The sequence below is a fragment of the Lampetra fluviatilis genome, chromosome 22 (genome assembly GCF_964198595.1).
Source record: "Lampetra fluviatilis chromosome 22, kcLamFluv1.1, whole genome shotgun sequence".
NCBI lineage: Eukaryota > Metazoa > Chordata > Hyperoartia > Petromyzontiformes > Petromyzontidae > Lampetra > Lampetra fluviatilis.
The window spans coordinates 2,933,337-2,956,029 of record NC_136296.1 but is presented as its reverse complement, the minus strand read 5'-3'; the positions used below and the strand labels follow the sequence as shown (position 1 = coordinate 2,956,029).

The window sequence follows — 22,693 nt, the reverse complement described above, 5'->3', positions numbered from 1 at the left end:
GCTTACCCCAACAGTCTGTTCAGGCTAACACTCAGTATTCTGTGCTACCGCTGTGATTGCGCGTTCTACGTTATGCCCCCTCCGATAGAGGCGCGTGCGGTGGATTTGAGAGGCACATGCGGCTTGGGAGACGCAGGTTGACCACCGCTCAACTCTCGATCAACACTGTGTGGTGCTCTGCAGTAACGGTACCAGACCTCTGAACAAATAAATTCCTGCCACCCGAACAGAGGTGCCGGGTTAAAACCAGGCATGTGGCGACCTTGGCTTGGACCACCGAGTCTCATGGCGAGCAACCAGAGCGTTTAAAGAAGTTAAAAGAGTGCCTGCCACGGCATACGGATCAGAAAAAAGTGGCATCCACGGAAGGCAGCACGGCAAGTAGGTGTTGTGTGGATTTCATTGTGGCAGTAGCCCGTCGCATTGAGGGGGTTTTCTTTGGGTGTCACGGATCCCCTCCCACGTGCGACGTTAATAAAAAATGAGCTGGCTTCATAACCTAAAGCGGGGCCCCCTTCTGAGAGTCAACCCATAGACCGCGGTTAATGCTCGGGCTGATGTTTGCCCAAGGCCGATGAAGGGCTAGATAATTGATCGCCTGTAACAAAAAATAATATTTTTGAAATCTCTATCGCGCAATGTCTCATCAATTCCTAAAGACTTGCACACGAAGGGCTCTGCTTAGCGTTCCGAGGCACAACGTCTTCTTGGGTATTTTATTTTTTGCTGTGTGTGGGAGGAAACTGGTGGGGGGGGGGCAGTTAGCAAAACCCACACACTCGAGATTAAACGGCTCCCACACTCTGCGACGAGACATCAGCAAAAAGCTCCTCGCTCAACTGAGTCCCACAACCGCCTTGCTGCCCCCACTGTAAGCGTCTCCACCCGCCCCGCCTCCAATTCAACGGCCAGTCCACAGTCGATTTCAACGGCGTTAAGAGCTGCATTAGAAGGGCATATGAAGGGCATAGGGCCCCTGCAAATTATCCACCCGGAGGAGAACCTGCCCCGCGCACTGTGTGGGTGGAATGGGCGATAGCACAAAAAACATTAATGACACTGCAGTCTGTAATGCGCGCACAATATTTTGGAGGCAGAAATGATCGAATCTGGGGCGCGGGGCCAAGCTCAGTGTCACTGGGAAGCCAAGCGGGAGATGCGGGGCCTTTGAGAGTCTCTTCAAAGTCAACGTGGATTGAACGCTGCTGCTGCTGCTGCTGCGAATGTACAGCAGCGGGACGTACATACGTATGTATGTTGAACTTCTTTCGCACCGTACATAGCCAACAGCGCGAATCGGGAGGTGCGGTGGAAGGACAACAAACTAAACACAAAAGGCAGTTCTAAAGGAATGAGTTTTCAATCTCGATGATGATTTAAGAGTGAATAGCTCTCAGTGACTTCCGCATATCGGAAGGAAGAGCGTTCCAGACGGCCGCAGAAGTGCACGTGAAAGCGCGCGATGCAGTGACCGTCTTTGTTCGATGATTAGCCATAAGTCACTGCGAGGATGACCGAGGAAGTGAGATTTCATACCGACTCTTCAGAACAGCGAGTGCGCTTGGGCAGGAGACGCATATTCATGTGCAGGGCACGTAAAGCTCACGTGGGACGCAAATCGCCATCGCATTCCGAACTTGCAGTGCAGAGAAATAATCTCGTGCAAGCCACAGTCTCGACATTTCCAAATTGAGCATTAATTTGATGCAGAAGACCCATGCGGAGCACTCATCAAAACTCAGATGATCACGTCGGAATCTGAGGACTGCCCATGCCAAATCCACTCCAGCATTCACCTCGCGTGATGACTCCACATTTTTTTACTGAGTTGTTCCTCTTCATCTCAATTGTGCCGGAGGTGTCATATCACGAGGTGAAGCATCTATTCCGATCTTTCACCGAGCTTTATGCAAGCCCTTCTAGTTCAGAGCACGGGCCAGAGAAGTGGAGATCACAACAAAGCCTTCAAGTGTCCTCCAATCCACGCAGTGTCAGGGCAGCACTTTCCCAAATGCTCTGACAGACAGGATTGTCCATCACATGACAGTCAACCGATATTTTTAATTCTCGAAATTGGAATGTTGTCAAATTAAGTCCAGAATTAAATGTAATGTCCTCTACGTATGTGTGTGTGTGTGCAGATATGGGGAGCGGTAGTGTGGTGGTGAGCGAGCTGCGCTAAGAACCCAGGCACCCGAGTTCGATTCCCAACACCAGTGACGATTATCTGAACTGGTCATGGGCCTCGCCTAGGTCCGCTCAGCCTCAAATAAGTACCTGGTGCGGTGTGTAAACATCGCCACTGGGGAGACAAAAGGGGCCGGGCATGGTGCTGGCCACCTACCCCCTCGTGTGCCATGCCGGCCTTCATAGGGGCTGCTCGCTAACAGCACTTGCCCCAACAGTCTGTTGAGGCTACACGGGGAGAGGGGGGCATCTTTGTGTTTTTTTCGTGTGCAGACATTGACCAGGCTGAGACCACGGTTCGATCACGGGCGGCCGCGCTCCGGATTGGATCCCACGATCACAGCCGCGCCGTGCCGCCTCAGCGCTCTCGCCTCCGAGGCACCCGGGTCCTCCTCCGCTCCGACATCGTCGCTCTGATATTAATACACCGCTACGCGTGGAAGGGGGTCGCTTGTACACGTTTTTGTCCGAACCCATATTGTGACCATTTAATTCATGAACGCAACTATATATGCAGCCATCAAGGTGATGAACGCACCGCGATACAAATCCGATTGCCGGTGCTTATCGGTACCCGTATTTAGTCTGTACCTCATACACGGTCGGTGAGCCTAAAAATAAAACGTGGCACGTCTTTTAAAATTCGTTTTGGTATCAGGAACAATCATCAGCACTGCCGGGCAGACAAAGGTGACAAGACGCCATGGAGCCAGCAAAGACAAAGATCTCAGGTTTTCACTCAGACACCTGTGACTCAAACCGGCTTCCCATGCACAGCAACCAGATAACGTCTTGCGATGTGCTCACATTTAAAACGTCATTACAATTGGATTGAGTAGACATTTATCAACAATGCGAGTTTATCAGAGAGATTTTTCAGAACGAGCTATTCGCTAATCGGCACAGCTGAAGAAAAGTGCCGTGTGGAGGTAAGAGGTACGCTTGGTAGAGGCACGATAGCCCCTTGCAGGACACCACGACAAAATCCTATGATGATGCCACGGTGGCGATATGTTAACTACCTCGCCTGGTATGCAGGAGGTCGTGGGTTAGATCCCGACCCTGATGCCTGCTGTATATTTCCATGTCTCTCTCCCCATGGTCATGTGGATTTTTCTCCGGTTTTTCCCTCCACATTTAGAAACATGCTTCGTTGAGTTACCATTTATAGCCAGATAGCTCCTGAAATAGAGCTATATATCTCAGTGGGCTTGACCTGGTAAAAAAAAGATGGCTTAGTTTTAGTTTAATCAAGATCATGAAGCTGTCCATTGATGCCACCGCACCTGATGCGGCTGCTATGGCGGTGGTGGGTGGGTAGCGTGCCTCGCCATGCCTCGTGAACGTTCGTACTTTGATACTGGCAAAAAGGTCCCATTTTGTTGCTGCTCACCCCGAGCTATCAATGCCCTGAGAATGGCATTGTCCTTGCGCTGTTCGCATTTTGGCATCCTCTGGTCTGACACTGGTGGTGAGACTAAACACTAAAGAAGGCTGTCTCTGGTGTAGGCCAATCCGTTTCAAAGACAATGCATATATTATCAGAGTATCCATAATATAGGTCATTTTGGGTTAGATCACGTTAATATAAATGCGTCATTAAACCCGACACCACCGACAGCCAATTGGTAAGGTTTGTCACGTAAACAGAACGTGCCAATTTATTACTAGTACAGCACACCGGTGTGTTGGAGAGCCAAGCCACAACAGTTACAATCTGAGTACGACGTTTCTAATGCTTATGGGTTAGATTGAACCTCACAGGCTCATCACCGAAACCTCCATGTCCTACCGCGGAAGCTAACAGAACACGCAGGCTAAGGTGTATATGTGTATATAAATATATAGCGTAACTGGTGAACAATACAACGAGTGAATGTTTTTTTACGAACCCTCGAGTGTAATTGTCACACAGCTGGGTGTAGCGGAACGTGCCAGAGATCCGCACTTCACAGGCAGGGTTGATGGATCACGTAGAGATCTGTGCGTGTGAAACTCCAAACCCGCTGATGGCCAGGAGATGTACGTATGCACGTTGATCTTCTTTCGCGCCGTACGTAGCCAAACCGTGCTGATCAGAGATGGGTGCGCAGCGAGCGTGCCTATGGCCCACCCATGCCGTTTTCGAGTGTTATCGGTTTGAGCGTTAATCTACAGGTACTCTGATCTCCACCCACGTATGGCAAAAAAAAAGTGAAAAATTCAGTCAGTAAATAGGCCAGACCACTCCGCCCACACCACCACCGCTGCGGGACTTCTAAAAAAAAATCAATCGCTCTCGTGAACTATTGCAAGTTAATGAAATAAATGCGTGGCTTGGAGGAAAAGCCACAAGTTTAGTTTAGACACGGACACAGGCGGAGGCCGGCCCGGGTGGGCGGTGTATCGCGCTCGGAATGTTTCCGCCGCGGACTACCACGGTGACTTCACGGCGCCGGCGATAGCGGGAGAATGTACAACAACCACAACCACCACCACAACCACCACCACCGGGACGGGCATGCACAACCGCACCTGTGGAGCAACACACACGCGCGCTCACGAGAACCTTCAAGATAAATGTTCCAGTGAAACTGTCGCGCTTTATTAACCTCTGCATATCGAACGGTCACTCCTCTTGCACCTACATGTTGGAATGGGTATTAGTGAAGTCAAGCTCAATTCCTACCCAAATTAATTTTAAAACTAAAATTAAACTATTTTTTATGATATCAGGTATGGCCCACGAAGCTATACAGCTCTTTTTCAGAAGCGATCGAGCCACAAATGATAGCTCAACGAAGTGGCTTATCATGTGGAAATTTAAACACGTGTCGATTCTAACTGTGGAGGGACAAACCGGAAGACTTATCTATGCAACCACGGGGAGAACACGCAAACTCCAAATCTACAGGGGTCGGGATCGAGCCCACGACCTCCCGTATACCAGGCGAGGGAGTTAACATCTTGCCACCGTGGTTGTGAGAGGACACCCAAGAGAGGACGTCCACCGGGAGAGACGGAGCACCGAAAGCAGCTCACGTGCAGGCCCTGGGTGCGTTGCCACGTTGCAGAACCATGAAAGATGGCCAACGGCTTGGGAAGGGCCTTCATCTAGCAGTGGACAGATCATGACTGACGACGATAAATGAATGAACGCCTGGGCAGTTACAGCGATACCCTTGTGCGCTGTTCATCCCGACACGAAAGCTCAGCCGGTGCCCTCGGCTGTCTGACCCGCATGCCAGACGCCCGCAGCGGCCGACCTGTTATGTCTGCCCGGGAGGGAAGCTCACGAATTCCAACGACAGCTCACGCGAATCAGTATCTGTCGATAGGCACAGGAAGCGGGTTGGCCACAGTCAAAACAAGGACTCCGGGGGCTTGAACAATGACACTTTAGATGGGGCTCGCGAGCCCACTGCGGCGCATTCCTGGCCCGAGCCAAGTCGGCGCACGGGCCGACCGTTCTGACCCCCCGCACCTCTTTTCCACTGGCACATCCGAGCTGTGCCAGCACAGGGACCACCGAGTGGCACTCCACTGGTTACTTGTCGTGCCGAGCTAGCACCAGGCGGCGATACGCGGGGGTCACAAGACGTCAGAATCTGGGCTGGGGTTGAGCGGGAGACGGACGCTTGTGTTGCGCCAGAAACGTCGTGATTCATTATTTTATTTTCTACCTACGTGACTTTACCGAAAGAACCAAAGAGTATGGATTCCTGCAGTCACGAAAGCTTCAAATTAAGAGCCAACAAATTGTTTGTCCAGTCTCGGCATGCAAACAACACCCGAGAACGTAAAGCCAACCTCAAAGACTCGCGCAAAATTTACCGCCCGCAACTGCTCACAACGAAGCTTGCCTTCGAGGGCCTTTGTTGGGGCACGCAAGACGTGAACGCGGACATCGTTGGAAACCCATCTCCACGCACGGATTATCAATGGAGATATAGCGGCGCTCACCCAATCAGCATTTCAAACGCTACTTTCCTGAAAAGCCAATTTTTTGTGTGCGCCCGAGAAACCCGATTTTCTGGTCGTTGGTGCCGAAGCGGTCTTCTCGAATTGTTGCAAAGAATGTTTCGCGGGTAATGTAGCGTGCGGACGCTGTCCAAAAGAGATAGGGGGAAGACACACGCATGCACACGCACACACACGCAAAAAAAACCCACCCAAAATAAGAGTATCGCATGGCGAGACAACGCTGCGATGATCGCAGTCAGGCTTGCAGAATGGGCACGCAGATCTCCTCCGACTCGACACCAACTTGGCCCCGGCCAGCTCGGATGGCCGCACACGTCAAGCGCGGTGTCTCTCAAGCGTAACTAACGGAGTCGCGCTCAGCAGGTGAATTGCACGCGGCGACACGGACCGTGGCGTTGAATTCCTATTCGACTTAATTTGTCATCTCTCGGTAAACAAAAAAAACCCACACCCATTATTTTACAGCCATCCATTTGTCAAATCGCCGCCGTGGCGGTCATCCGGGGGGTGTGGGGGGTGTTGGCCGTGCTTCACGCAGCCCCCCGCCGGCTTGCGACGGAGGAAAAGCGGCCCAGGCGCGGGTTCGGACATCGTTCGCCTCTCGCGTCTCATCAAAGTCGCCTCGCCGGGTGCATGTGCGCGGTGTGCGCTCTAAGCCAGGGGTCCCCTCAACCCCCGAGCCGCGGACCGGTACCGGTCCGTGGCCTGTTAGGAACCGGGCCGCACAGCAGCAAGAGGTGAGAGCGGTGAGTCCGCGCGTGGCCCGCCCCCATTGTTTTATTATTTACCACTTCCATCTGCGCCTCTTTCCCGCACTGCGCACTTGTCTCAGTCACAGTTTTGGTGAGCCCACAAGCTCTAACCCCTAGTAGCCACAATGAGTAAAAAAACAAACGTCGCTGGAGAAGCTTCTTTGAAAAGGGGGAAAGACCCAATGATGAACCCCCACCTCCCTGGTCCGTGAAAAAATTGTCTTCCACGAAACTGGTCCCTGGTTCCAAAAAGGTTGGGGACCGTTGATCCTAAACTACTGCACAGCCGCTCGTGTCCCAGCAGCAGCAGTAGCAGCAGGCGCTCTCTGTCAACAGCAGAAGGGCCCAAGGTGGACGACTCGCACGCTCGCTCGTGCATCGCGGGGTGGACAGACGAGCGAGGGTGGGGAGCGGTGCCGGAGCGGTCGGCGCTACGATACCCGGGTGACCCGAGTTCGACTCCTCCTCCCGCTCATGGCCGTGACCAGTGGCGGTTGTCTGAACCGGTCCTGGGCCTCCCCTAGGTCGGCTCGGCCTCAGATGAGTACCCGGTGCGGTGTGCAAACATCGCCGCTCGGGAGACAAAGGCGGCCGGGCACGGTGCTTGCCACCCTCACCCCCCTTGCGTGCTTTGTCAGCCTTCATAGGCGCCACTGGCTAACAGCGCATGCCCCAGGAGTGCCCTCCCTTTGTCTTTGGACAAACGAGCAACACTCTGCGGGGAACTCAACGGCGGTTTTACAATGGGCTGACTCAGCCCCCTGCCATAGGAATGTGGAATTTACACATACTGGCTCAGGGCTGTGAACGGGATATGAGCTTCTCGTTGGGCTATCATTTGTGGCCGGGTCGCTTCTTAAAAAGCTGCAAAGCTCAGTGGGCCTTATTACCTGGTAAAATAAAAATATATAGTTTTTAGTTTATTTTAATGGCCACTGTTATTGAACGAATGTGTTGAGTGTTTTGTTAATTGTGCTTTTGGACCACTGCCAAAGCAGTGGAAACAGGATAAAATCGTGAGTTTTATTTCTGATCACCAGATACAGTCAATTGCGGCAGTGGGCAGTGCGTCAAACTGCTTTGTTGCACTGCACTTCTGCGCTCCCCACCTTCACAAACTCGCACGGACCGGCCAATGGAGAAGCACGGTCGGTTATAACTGCCCTGCACTCCGTGGGGATGCCCTCATCCAGCAGTGGATTGACATAAGGGGGGACCTCGCACGCGTGTCCACTCACCTGTTACTTAATCTGAGAAATTCCAGCGATAAAATCAAGCGAGACCGCGAGAGTGCAACCCATGAGACGTGCGTACGCCGTGCCAAGCGGGGGGACACTGCCGCCGGTGTTACAGAAATAATTGCCGTACGCGATCCAAAATGACAGCAATTGCAAAGATTGGCATTTGAAGTCGCCTGAACTTTAAATCGCGCGTAAGCTGAGACAGCCTCACCGCGTCTCGCGATCGGGGACGTCGGGCGAAATTGGGCGCTTCCAATTTTTCCGGGGTGAAGACCCACGCTCAATTGGTGGAGGCTAACACTCGCACACAGTGAAGTCGGCAACCGATTTGGAGGTGTACCGCCTCTAATGGGTAGCACCTTATTCTTTGGGTCTTTCGGTAAAGTCACGTAGATCGGTTCATATTAATAATTTGATTAATTTGAACCTATCTACGTGACTTTACTGAAAGACCCAAATAATATGGATTCCTGCAGTCACGAAAGCTTTAAGTCAAGAGTAGCACCTTTCCCGCACCTCCGATTTGCACGGTTGGCCACGTGCGGCGCCAAAGAACTTCAACGTGCGTTGCATACGTACACCTCTTTGCCCGCAGGTTAGCGCCTCGTGCAGCTCCATCTCCCGACGGCCCACCAACCCCTGCCTTCGAGCGAAGCGGATGAGAGTCGCGCGTGCCACCAAACCAGGCCTGACGTTGTGCGGGACAAAGATCTTCGCGGAGCACGAGCAAAGCGACGGAATGAAGGGCCGGACGAGAGAGCGTGTTCGAGTGCCGTTCTGGGAGAAGATGAAATCAACTGTGCTCGATCGCGACGAGAAACAATCCGCGGGTCTCCAAGCTTTTCACCAATGTGCCGCGGTGATCGTTAGCAAACGAAATGGAATGGAACGTGTCAAAAGGGTGCAAATACGCGTGGGGGAATTTTTCCTTTGCTCGGAATCACTCTCGAGGAGCGTGAGGAGGAAGCGCGTGCTACGAGAGGGAGCGCGCTCAGGCCAAAGACGTCGTGTCGCCCGTCAAGACGCCAGCCAGCTGGGGGACGGGCACGAACGGAGGAGACGCGCCCACGGAGGGTGTCCGTCCATCGCGGATGCGGCCGTGGAGCCCGTTCGTGCGCCGGTTCTCGATGCGTTGTTATATCGCGGCACCGCGAGAGAGTGGATAGATCATGGCTGACGATGATGGTGTTGTTGAAAAGTTCTTCAATAGCGCATTTGTCAAGGGTTAAGTGGTTGCATGTTTGTGTGTTGAACTTCCTTCGCACCGCACGTAGCCAACCTTGCTAATCAGAGGTGCGAGAGAGACCTGAACGAAGTCACTTTTTTCAAAATCACGTGGCACCGCACGCTCCGAATTAGAGAGCAGCTCTGTGGGCGGATGCTGACAATGTAATGGGACTGTTACATTCACGAGGCAGGGTGGAGGCACGCTCTCCCACCCACCACACAGCCCTAGCGGCCGTATGGGCTGGTCCAGCTGGCAAAATGTTGTCGTGCATTGCGGTGTTCGGGCACGACACAAAAAGATATGAACAAAAAGGTTGTGCACATTGGGACGCCAGTCATCGTATTTACCAAACGTTACGCTTGCGTTGTTTGGGAGGCCTCGCGACAAAGATCTCCTGTATAACCTTAACAGACTGTTGGGGCAAGTGCTGTTGGCAAACGCCAATTAAGGCCGGCATGACACACGAGGGGGTGGGTGGCCAGCACCAGGTCTGGCCACCTTTGTCTCCCCAGCAGTGAAGTGCGTTGAACTTCTTTCGCACCGTACATAGCCCACCGCGCTAATCGGAGGTGCGGGGGAAGGACAACAAACTAAACACAAAAAGCAGTTCTAAAGAAATGAGTTTCAATCGAGATGATTGAAAAGTGCACAACTCCAGTGGCTTCCTAATAACGGAAGGAAGAGCGTTCCAGACGGCCGCAGAAGAGCATCTAAAAGCGCGCGATGCGGTGACCGCCTTTGTTCGATGGCCAGCAGCCAAAAGCCGCTACGAGAATGACCGGAGTTTGCATAATTTTTACACACCGCACGAGGTACTCATTTGAGGCTGAGTCGACCTAGAGGAGGCCCAGAACCAGTTCAGATAATCGTCACTGGTGTTGGCCGTGAGCAGAAATCAAACTCGGGTCGCGGAGTTTGCAGCACAGCGCGCTAACCCCTGCGCCACACACAAGGGGGTGGTGTGAACCCCCGGCTGCCCTCTGTCTCTCGGCTACCCTCTGTCTCTCGGCTGCCCTCTCTGCCGGCCGGCCGGCCGACTGCCCCCTCTCTCTCTCTCCACGTCACCGCGACTGCCCCGCCGGGGTTTAGCCGTCTGCCAGGAGGGGGCATTTCAAAGTGACCTGCGAGCAATCCCAGGAATTCCGCGACGTCTATGGAAAGGGGTGACACCGGAGCCCTTCTATGCTCTGAACTTAAACAAAAAAAATCAAGCGCACACACAACACCCGCAAACAACCCCCGCACACAACACCCGCACACACACAGGCGCATTACAAAAGGTGCAACCTGGGGCCCTTCTTGCCAGTATCAAAATATAAGAATAGGTTGTGCCCCTTCAGGAAATCAAACAGCAGGTGTTAAGATGTTAAAACACCGAACAGAAACGCAATTGTGGTGAACATGCAAACAAATGTATGCTCTGGTATGATTCCTTGCAAAAGGTTCCTGTTTGGTCTTTTAACATCTTAACACCCGTTTCATTGCCAGAAAGGGTAAAAACTATTCTTACATAAAGTGCAATCTTCCCGTCACACTGCAGAACCAAGGCTGTCCCCTTCTCACGGCTTCCCACGCTTTTTCTGACTCTCAATGATAATCGTCAGGCGCGCATCTCTCTGCGAGTACTTGCGTCACCTACGCGGTGTTGAATTTGTTTTTACATGAATGTCCATCTTTCCGATCCGTAGGTCACACATAGCAGGTGATGTGAAACTTAATCTGAACAGCCCCATTCAGGCACGTTGGTTTACTGCTCTTGAATGTGTGTGTACGTTAAAACTTCTTTCGCACCGCACGTAGCCAACCGTGCTATCGGAGGTGCTCTTCACGACACAGTGAAGTCTGTCGATTAAGAGACCCAAATATCCCAACCGCACGAGACCACCAGCAGGCTGACGCACACATCTCCTTCTTCGTAGACGTGACACGTTAAAGAACAAGCCGCGACCTGTGGCTACGCGACCCAAACTATGGGCCGTGTGTAGTAAACCACTGTGGTCTGCGCTCATTCAAGGAAGAAAACTTCACGAACCGTCTCCCCCGAGGCTCTCTCGCCATGGCCAGCAGACCGCGGCATTGGCATTTAGCTCCCGAAACCTCCTGCCAAGCGCAAGGCGAGAACAGACTGAAGTGTGGACGGACATTCATGGACAGTTTCATAAAGAGGCACTGTTCCTTTAAAACAATTTCAGTTGATTTTAATCTACCAACTAAAAATTATGGTAGTGCCAAGTTGTCCAATTCTTTAACATTTAACAACTGCCCATTGCCTTCATAGAGTAACACCAGCGCATCGGTGTCAGGCAGCACATGGTACTGAAGTTTAATGCGATTGCCCAACAAGGGAATGGTTCCTTATTGCATAACACGGCCTCGTGTTTTTTTCCTATACCAGGGCGTTGCCTAATATGGTACCATATTGAACTTATGGGTAGATGCAACGCTGATGGAGGATATGGGTTCCAATATTTGTAGTAATGAAAAATACTTTTAAATCGGACCTAGAATCCACAATCTCGGATTGACACAAATGTTTCAGATGGATCCAAAAATGTGACGTAACACCCCGTGCTTTTCCCGCCAAAAATTGCATTGTATTATTTCTGAAAACATGTCTTACATCATCTTAAATTATCTGTAACTCTATGTTCGAAATAAATTAATAGAATCATTAATACCGCATTTCCAATTGTTACATTTATAAGCAATTAATATTTATTAGAATTTTGTGAATCGGAACATATGGAATTGCTAAAATAAACCCAAAATGGGCATAAGTATCCAACGATCGTACATCAAAAACAAATGTATCTCAAACTCATCGCCGGCGTGGAACGACAGCGTACGTGATGTGGGTCAGAATGAGTGCGGCTGCGCTACGAGCCAGGCCACACGAGGTCAATTCCCACTCACGTCCAGCACCGGTGACTATTATCTGAAGCGGTCCTGGGCCTCGAGGACAGACTCAGTCTCAAATGGGTGGTTGGTGCGATGGCCACGCACCCCGCCGTGTGCCGTGCCGGCCTTCACAGGCGATCGCGAACAGCACTTGCCGCAGTCTGTTAAGGCTATACGGGGGATCTTTGTGTTTGGGTATATGTGGGTATGCACACCTGTGTGGACGACATGCGGGTGTAGAGGCATGTTAGATTCACCCACTCGCCCCCAACCCACCGCACAGAGCGGATGAATCGTTACAATTCTGGGTAATGATTTTTTTTCTAAATAAATAAATATTCTTTGTCGTCTCATTTTACCATCACGTTGTATGAATTCCTGTTTGCTCTGTCATTTCAAACTATTTTTTTCACTCTAAACGAGCCAATCTCGAACACCAGAATATAATTTGCATGCAAATTTCACTGCGGTTGAATAACACACGGACGAATCATTGCACTTATGAGCGTTAAGAATCGATTATAATCGAGGAGTCCTAAAATAAACTATTTTTATTTTACCAGGTAGCCCATGCAGCTCTTTTCAGATGCGACCTGGCCACAATTGATAGCTCAACGAAGTGGCTTATCACGTGGAAATGGAGAGCAGCCAAATAATCTAAATCCGCGCAGTTGTTACGAGCCTGCAATGCTACACAGCGGTACACGATCGGCCATGTGGTTATTTCAAGTGCTTTGTATGCATGGGGAAAACAACATTCAATCACACTGTGCGAACAGGTCACAAAGCATACTTGCTGTACTGTCTCCCACTGGGGACTTGACCCGCCTATTAGAAGAATATCTTAAGCAGGCACCCATAAACGTGTGCTCCACCAACCCAGCCCTACAATTTCCTGAATTACAAGCATGCGTCACCAGCACAGCTGGTTATGAGGCAGTACCCAGTCATGAATGTACAGAACCTCTTCAGCATCGTGCGTAGCCAACCGTGCTCATCGGAGTTGCAGGGGAAGGACAACAAACGACCCAAAAAATAAGCAATTGCTTAAGGGTCACTCGAGCAATTTTACAAAGGCTGCCAGTGAAGCTTCGGGAAATACGGTTTCAAACAGTTCAGTTCAATTTGGTTTCACATCGGATCAGAACGCTCATCGGTCCAGCTGCTTCCACGTCTACTTAACGCACGACACTTTCAGGTGGAGTTGCCCTGCAGGGCGATCGTTAGCTGATCAGCACGCGCACCCTGTTCCTGGAAAAAAAAGGCCCGCGGCAAATGGCTCCGGTTCCCACCCTCCTGCCAATTTGTACGGCTGTCCCGTAACATCAGAATGTGACATTTTTGACATTCATCGGATACAAAACGCACGTACATATACTTGCCTTTTTTGGCATTTGGTTGAAGAAATACGTTTACAAAAAGCGATAGTGCTGCAATTGTTTCATATCCAAAACGAGACGGACATACATTTAAATTCGCACGTCCTTTGCGCATGCCAAAAAGAACATTAACGTTTGGATTTATTTGTTTTGTACAGAAATGCCACTGTAGTTTATTTTTAAAGCCCAAAGCTGCCAACCCGGCTGACAGGAGATTGCGAGTTCTTCGGCTAAAAGGAGGCTCTTCTCGAGAGCTCGCAATGATCCATCCCCATGCAGAGGCCCGGCACCGTCGAGGTACTGGGCTCCAACATCGGGCAGCCACCGGCGGTCCAGCCCAAATCTCGCAAGCGTGGAAAGCGGGCTGTTTGAAAGCCAGCGGAGGTGGTGGCACCGTGTAACAATTTTTATTTTATTTTCACCTTCAACAAAGAAGACGTCGGGAGGTTACGAGAGAGACGAGTTGCAGCCGAGAGATGCAAATGTATGGAGATTAAAGGTTTAAAAATATATTTATTTATACTTACATGGAAATGTAGTGTGAAGCGAAAAATGCGGGGCAAAAGACAAAGGTATAGATGAGAAGATTGCTCAAGACGTTTGACTACGCACGGTGCGAAAGAAGTTCAACATACGTGCGTATGTGTACCACCATGAAGTGAGAGATGCAGCGAGGAGACGCAGTGACAGAGGACGCGAGATCACACGAGCACAGACGCACTCGGCGTTTAGCTGGTGCACGCATAATCCAGCGATGAAATTCGGGGCCCTTGAGCTGATGAGGCCCGTAAAGCGTTTTGCTTATTCCTGCTGAGGCCTCGCACCGCCACCAGCTCTGCTCACAAGCAACTGGTGTGTGTCAGTGGTGTGTCAGTGGTGTGTCAGTGGTGTGTCAGTGGTGTGTCGGTGATGTGTCGGTGTGTCAGTGGTGTGTCAGTGGTGTGTCAGTGGTGTGTCAGTGGTGTGTCAGTGGTATGTCAGTGGTGTGTCAGTGATGTGTCAGTGTGTCGGTGCGCGCAGCAGCATCCATCAGCGCCCCTTAATTCAACCGCGCGGCCACGTGGCAATGGAGTGCGATGTCACACTACGACACTCACAATCAGCCGGGGTCGCGAGTTTCAAATCCCGGTTGGGCATTGACTTAGCCCATCAACCTTTTGGGGAGGTCGATAAATTGAGGACTACTTTACAGGAAGGGAACACTGGTTGTTCTACAGATAGGAACGATCACGCTATAGGAATGCAGAATTTGAATCGTGGCTCAAGGAAGCGAGAGGAGATCAACATAACCCCAGGCACACTTTAGTAATGCGGCACACAGGTCCATTGGGCCAGAGCAGAAATCGGTAACCATCTAATGTAACAAAACTTGATTCGCAGCGATTAATGTACGTGGCTAATGAGAGCACTTCGCTTGAGAACCACACTCGTGTAATAACGGTCACCGCGTCGTGAATGTGAATTGTTGTTGGCCACATGCGAGAACTGGAAGCCACTAAACTCGTGCCAACTCAGGTCGAACTGCCAAGTGAGATATATGGTCTGGGCTCGTGGACGATCGGCAAACGATGGGTCTGGCTCTTGGAACTGAACATCCTGGCGATGCAGCTGCCGATCACAACTCTTCAGCAGCACATGCAAGGACCCACTCCGCTATCCAGCCACCCTAATTCCTGTTCGTGGTTTGCAGTCCGTCATCGCACTGGCATTAAAGAGAAACGTAGGGCTGTAACTAGAACGTGTCCTGGTGTATAAACTACCGCAATAACATACGTGCGCACTGCACTGTATTTCCAGATTTATTAGCACACGGCAAGAACTGAATGTAAACATGTAAATGACTCGCAACTATATCTCTCTCTCCCTCTCCCTTACACTCGAGACCTGGCGCATACTACTTGCGTGATGCAGCCGTGCCTGGGAACTGTCAGGAGAGCCATCCACAGCCTTCGCTGCCTTACTCTGAGGCTCCTGTCCCCTCGGGCAACCAAGGAACCGCATTGCAACTGCCAAATGCGCATATCAGCGTGGAGTGAGAGAGATTCATTCATTCATTCGTCACGCATGGCCAGCGAATGACCGTTGCGTCGAACATCGTGACCTCTTATTCCGCGGTTCTTTCGGTAAAGTCACGTCGATAGGAAAAAAATTACAATAAAATAATAATAAAGTGAATAAAAATAGCACGACGTCGTTCCTGATGACGACCGCTTGTGTTGCGATCGAAACGTCGTGATATTTTTATGAACTTTATTTATATTTGTTATTTTTCCTATCTACGTGACTTTACCGAAAGAACCATGGAACATGAATTCCTGCAGTCACGAAAGTTTTAAGTCAAAATTGCGACAGCGATCGCATCCATCGGCCTCATGCTGCCCTACACCGGCGGTCTCGAGCGATTTGGTCGATCCACGGAATTCACGGGTGAGCGACCCAGTGGGCGCAGCGCCATTCGTTCGAGGGTCGCAAGTCCTCGCTTCGAACGCCGACCACCGACCGGAGTGATAAATTGGCCGCAAGAATTTGCGTATCGAGACGGGGGGTGGGGGGAGACGTGTCCACAAAGTGACACCACAGCCGTCTCTCCTCGAACTCATGAGCTCTCGGTCGCTGGGAGGCCAGTGGCAGATGCGACGGTGACATTTCTGACGAAGTCGAACCATCGGAGAGATGCACGCTTGGAATCGCATTACTGAATGAAAATTATTCGATCGTTTTCATGGAGCCGCCCTCCTCTACGCGGGGGCGTCTGAGAGCGATTTAAGAGCAATCGGCGACTTGCATCTCATCTCAACACATTTCAAGGGGTACCCCCAGTGGCAGCTGTTCCTGTGCGACAAGGGGTGATTTAGCGCCTTGGCCTGCAAGCGGACATTAGGCTGCCAGTAGGCGACGATGATTGCTGCCGTGTGTGATCGCAGTTGAGTAACTGAGTGGTGTAGCTTTGAATCGTGGAAAGTTGGACCGTGATACGGGCACACGAAGGCCGACCGTATTTCATGTACCCGCACGCCGACAGGTGCGTGCAGGGAGGTGCGCGTAGCCAATGCAGGGGTATGCAAGGAGGTAAATCCAGGGCTTAATCCTGCTTGCAGTGGAGATTCTCGGCATAAGGCACTACCACTAGAGTGGAAGGCCCACCTATCCATAACAATAGTTGTATTGTAATGCAAATCCCTCTAATAGATAAGCACCGGTGTGTTTCCCCCTCGCAAGCGTGGGTTTTCTCCAGGTGCTCCGGTTTCCTCCCCACATGTGAACACTCATTCATTGGCCTATAACACCTCAACACGTAGAGAACTGCAGAGCTTGTGGGGGGGTCGGGGGGGGGCAACTGCTGGTACCGTCTCGCCGCCCGGCTGTGCAGCGCGTTACAAGTTGACGTGATTTTTATATGAATATGTAGATGGAGTATCATGGGGCCAAATTAGACAGGATGGCTGTGGGGTGCTGCGGCTGAAATTCGGCATTGGGATAGGCCACACGTGATATAGCGGCGTTGTAGAACTACAACAGACTGGTACGTTTAGACAGGCACGTGTACACACACCTGTTTGTCAAACTACTGCAGGATGAGGGGGCCCTTCCCGACGCCCCTGCACGGCGTTGGGGGGGGGGTTACTTGACCATACTTCACCCACACCGAAACAGGTAAAGAACATATTCTTGGTTCTTTCGGTAAAGTCACGTAGAAGGGAAATAATAACATAATAAACATAAAACAATACAATGTTCACGACGTTTCGATTGCTTGTGTTGCAATCGAAACGTCGTGAGAATTTTATTGTTTTATTTTTATTATTTTATTATTGCCCTTCTACGTGACTTTACCAAAATAATCAAGAATATGAATCCCTGCAGTCACGAAAGCTTATAATCGAAAGGTAAAGAACAGACAAGCCAAATACACGACAACAGCAAGTATTTTTACACTATGGATAGATATATTTGTAGATAGGTAAATTAAGACACAGGTGTGTGTGTGAAACTGACGTCTGTGTAGTACAGTGATATGCATGTGCACAGGCGTGTGTGTGTGTGGGGAGCGGTAGTGTAGCGGTTAGCGCTACGCTGCGCTACAAACCCGGCGACCCGAATTCGATTCCAGCTCACGGCCAACACCGGTGACGATTATCTGAACCGTTCCTGCGCCTCCCCTAGGTCGACTCAGCCTCAAATGAGTACCTGGTGTGGTGTGTGAACATCGCCACTGGGAGGACAAAGGCGTGGTGCTGCCCACCCACCCCCTCGTGTGCCGTGACGGCCTTCATAGGTGCTCGCTAACTGCCCTTGCCCCTACAGTCTGTCAAGGCTATACGGGGGTAGGGGGGTCTTTGTCTTTATTAATTTGCTGGCGCTTCACCCTCAAAAACTGTCTACCGAAGGCGGGAAACCCCCTACAAGCCACGCCCAGCTGGGACGATGATGATGATGATGCCACCGATGGCGTCACCAAGCTCTGCCCATTAACCTCCCGTCCAGAGGCACACGTGGTAACGGAGGCCGAGATTTTGAGTTGCAACTAATTGCAAGATTAATCGAGCGCTAATCGAACGACAGAGTGATGATGGATCGACTGCGCTTTGGTAAATCGTGCGGCATTCAGACGGGCAGGTGTGACAGGCCGCAGGTCACGTCTCGACTAGCACGTGTACGTTGGACCAACAAGAGGCACGACTTGCAGGATGCGGGTACGTTGATGCGGACAACCGACTGCTGATAAACTACAAACGGCACACGCTTCACAGAGCTATATACAGACAGGTTATAGAAATAGAGGCAGGTCTATGCATACAAAACACGGGTGCATGCGGACAGGTGTATGCATACACAAGGGTGAATACATACAACAGGTGTGTGTGTAATCGAGATTTGAGGTTTTCGTGACTGCAGGGATCCATACTCTTTGGTTCTTTCGGTAAAGTCACGTAGCTAGAAAATGAAATTAAATCACGACGTTTCGGGCGCAACACAAACGTCCGTCATCAGGTGGGACAACCACAGCAAGAATTTTTTTTTTACACTTCAGCAATTGTTCTTTTCATTGCAGTTTCATGACGAGACCAGCGAGCCTAAATATATTTTTTATACACATACGTGTCAAATAAGTTACCTGGCGTATGGAAGGCGAGGACATGAAATGAAGGGGTCTACAAACATTACATTGGTGGCATACTGAGATAGTAACAGGCACGCGCTTATTGCCCGCGCTCCATCCAGTTACTGAGGGGTTGCGCAATCAGAGGGGAGGCTGAGCTCGTCGCTGCCTCACCTCTCGTCTCTCCCTGTATTTGCTGCGGAGCTCCGCAAATTTGGCGATTTTGACGATCAAAATGATTGGAATCGTACAGAAATGACATTCATAACACAGATCGGTGGACAAATCTTAATATTTATTTTATTTGATTATTCTTTTTTTTTCGTAACAGCTATTTTCATTGGAGTATGGCAGGTGAGGCTGTGCCTCCCCTCTGATCTAGCGCCCTCCGCTACCAACCCGGTCACCCGAGTTCGATCCCCGCTCGCGGCCAATGTCAGGTCGACTCAGCCTTTAAAGCGACTACCACCTGGCGCTCTGCGGACACATCAGCACCGACCTTCGCAGCTGCTCCAGCAGCCTGTCTAAAGGAGGGGGTCTTTGTCTCTGCACACACAATGCAGGTGCGGTCATCCCAACTCTCACACACCGCACGTGTCGCTTCCCTCCCTACCCCCCCCTGCCCCTCTACCCCCCCTGCCCCTCTACCCCCCCCTGCCCCTCTACCCCCCCTGCCCCTCTACCCCCCCCCTGCCCCTCTACCCCCCCCCTGCCCCTCTACCCCCCCTGCCCCTCTACCCCCCCCTGCCCCTCTACCTCCCCCCCTGCCCCTCTACCCCCCCCCTGCCCCTCTACCCCCCCTGCCCCTCTACCCCCCCTGCCCCTCTACCCCCCCTGCCCCTCTACCCCCCTGCCCCCCTACCCCTGCCCCTCTACCCCCCCTGCCCCCCTACTCCCCCACGCTGCCCGCGCTCACGACCCACCTGTATGGTCTGCGCGGGGTCCCCGGCCACGGGCCCGCCCACCAGCTTGCAGTAGAGCTGCTCCCGGGGCAGCCCGCCCGCGTCGTGGCCGCACGTCGCCGTGGCCGAGATCGCGGCCCCCTCGGCCAGGTTGAAGTAAGGGGGGTGCAGACTGTGGCCCCCCGTATCCACCACCTCCTGGTGGTGATTATGATGGTGGTGGTGTTGTTGTTGCAGCAGCTGCGCTCCTCCGCAAGGCGCAGCAAAGCAGAGCAAGGCGAGGATGGTGGTGGAGATGGTGATGATGGTGGTGGTGGGGATGGCGAGCAGCAGAGAGCCGCTGCTGCTACTGCTGCTGCTACCCCTCGTGGTAGCGCGGGAGCGCCTGGCCATGGCAACACGCGCCGTGCCTCCTCCTCCTCTCTCCCTGCGTCTCCTCTCTCTCCGTGTCGCTCTCCGTGTCTCTCCCCCGTGTCTCCTCTACCCCCGTGTCTCTCCGTGTCTCTCCCCGTGTCTCCTCTCTCTCTCCTCCTCTCTCCCTGCGTCTCCTCTCCCCCGTGTTTCTCTCCCCGTGTCTCTCTCCCCGTGTGTCCGCCGCCTGCTCGCCACAGAGAGTGGTAATGTCCCCACCTTGCGCGCTGTGCCGGACTAGCAGCAGCAGCAGCGCTTTAAAGTTGTCAGTGTGGAGGCGGGGGACCTGGTACGGCCCAGAGGCGGAGCAAAAGCCCTCAGTGTGTGTGTGGAGAGACCCCGCATGAGATTGCATGCTGCATGCTTTACGCATGCGGATGCGTTTGTTTCGTTATGCTACTTGCGTTAATTTGTAACTGGACTCCGCCGGGAACAACAACAGTGGCATTAAAAGGAAACAATTAATGTATATTACCAAGCCCCACTGAGCTGTATTGCCATTTTTCAGAAGCGACCTGGCCACAAATGACAGCTCATCGCGTGGATATTCAGAGCAGCAAAATACTCCAAAATTACACGTCGTTGATAAATGTGGAGGGAGAAATTCGAAGGCCTCAGAGAAAAATCCACGCGACAACGGGGAGAACACGAAAACTCCAAATATACAGCAGGCGTCAGGGTTGAACCCACGACCTTCTGCATACCAAGCCAGGTAGTTCACATCTCGCCACCGCAGGGCACTGTATAATGATATATAATATAGCTTAGCGACATTTCTGGCAATATCCCTTTTTACGTTGAATATTGTACAGTATATTTTTCACTGTCTAAATGCCGTGTAATCGACTGTAAGTGCACTCTCATCAATCTGAGACATAATCGTCTGGAGTCGACTTACGCTGCAGGGGATGTATTATACAACAATATGTTACCTTTGTGCAATATATTTTATGTCACGTGACACGGTTATTTTTTTGGTCTCCGATTTATATTTTCACAGCCCTTTTTATTTATTTATGTCATTTTGGTGACACAGATCTCTCTCTCTCTCTCTCTTGCAAGGGAGGCTCTTGTGGTCTCCTCGATTCTCACCTGCTTCAGTACAATGTATCATGACCGCTGTTTATCCAGCAAGCCTCACTGTGTGTCTCAAGACTTTGTGCCCATGATGGTCCTGCCCTTGCGCTGTTTTTGGCCAATTCGACGAATGAGTGGCATGTTAGAGGAATCCAGCGTGACCTGGGGACAAACCCCATTCCTAGCAAGGGGGGAAACGCTCAAGGCTCCACGCAGATGGTTTCATGAAACGATGTTCTGTACTGCCATCTCTTGGCCCAGCTCATAGCCCAGCGGGTTGTGTGGTTTCACAATCCTGCGTGGATCCACCAACCCTTTCCTCCAGAGGTCTGGGTCTCAGGCGTGCACCACCATGCCCGGCTAAGTGAAGGCTATTCCACATCCAGATGCAACGTGAGTCATACATTCACCGTATTATAATGCGTGTAATTGATAATAAATCACAGAATCCATCACAGCACTGTATCAAAATCAAGTAACTTTTCAACGCAATACAACATACAATTTAAAAAATCTGTTCGACGCTGCAGTCAATGTATTGCCCGACAGACGTCTTAAAGGGTGATCTTGTGGATTCCCACGTACAGTGTGTATGCAATAAGTCGTAACTGCCGCTAAAGATGTGGAACTGCTGAGCGTTTATCCCAGAAATTCTCACCTCGAACTTTGAAATTGCCTTGTGCGCTGTACTGCTTCGCCCCTAATCCTGTGAAAGCTCCACAGTCCTAAAATGTGCGCAACGTTTCTCGTTCGTATTAGCCTCAGAGGAATTTTGTATTTCAATGGTCTGGCCTAAATACGGTCAGAGAGATAGAGAGAGTGACGTTATTGATCTGTTCTCTTTTAAAGCCCCCTTTTAACGCAGAGCATATTTGACCGCAAACACCATTCAGTGATGTCGCTCTTTTATTTTTCCTAGAAACTTCCGAGGGATGAAGACACGCGCGCGCGGTGTTATTAGTAACCCTCGGAAAACGGTCGTTCCTGAAAGCTACAACAACAAAAAAGAAGATAACCCCCCCCCCACCTTGAGTATTTGGCACTCAGACGCCCCCTGTCTCCGAGTGGAATTTCATTGTGGGACGGACCTCGGAGGTGCTCCGCGCATTCCTCCGGCTGTTTGTGCATCCGTACGGGAGGATGCGGAGCTGAGTGGATTTGCCTACGACTGGTACCGGCGGCCTCAAGATCGGCCTCTGTGGAGGAGGCTCGTGAAGGACGCTGCTGCTACCGGGCAGTTGGAGGCAGTCGCCCTCCAGCAACAACGGAGGGCAGAGGAGCGACGCTCACAACAACGAGCAGAGCGCCGGGCGGATGAAATAAAGCAAGGTGGCACAGTGGGGAGGACAGCTGGTGTGCATTTACCGGTCATCTAAATCAGCCGACCCATGGCACCTGCTGGGTCTGTCCCGAGACCTCCTGTCAGCGAGCCTTCGGCACTTCACGTGGCCTCAAAGTGCACCTGGCCTGGCACAGGCCGCGTGGCGACGTCACCGTCACTTAGTGGCGGTTTTTGGTATGCATACAATACCTTAGGAATGCCACTTCTATGGC

The 22,693-nt window shown here is 51.5% G+C and overlaps 1 protein-coding gene across 1 annotated transcript in view; it reads right to left on the bottom strand.

The window, feature by feature from the left end:
* The window catches only part of LAMA5 (laminin subunit alpha 5), a 202,859-nt gene extending 182,507 nt beyond the window's left edge, over positions 1 to 20,352 (bottom strand). The window contains exon 1 of the mRNA XM_078866275.1: positions 19,673 to 20,352. Within this exon, the coding sequence (XP_078722401.1) occupies positions 19,673 to 20,044 (372 nt within the window). The 5' untranslated portion in view covers positions 20,045 to 20,352. The remainder of the gene's footprint in view (positions 1 to 19,672) is intronic.
* Between the last annotated feature and the right edge of the window lie 2,341 nt (positions 20,353 to 22,693).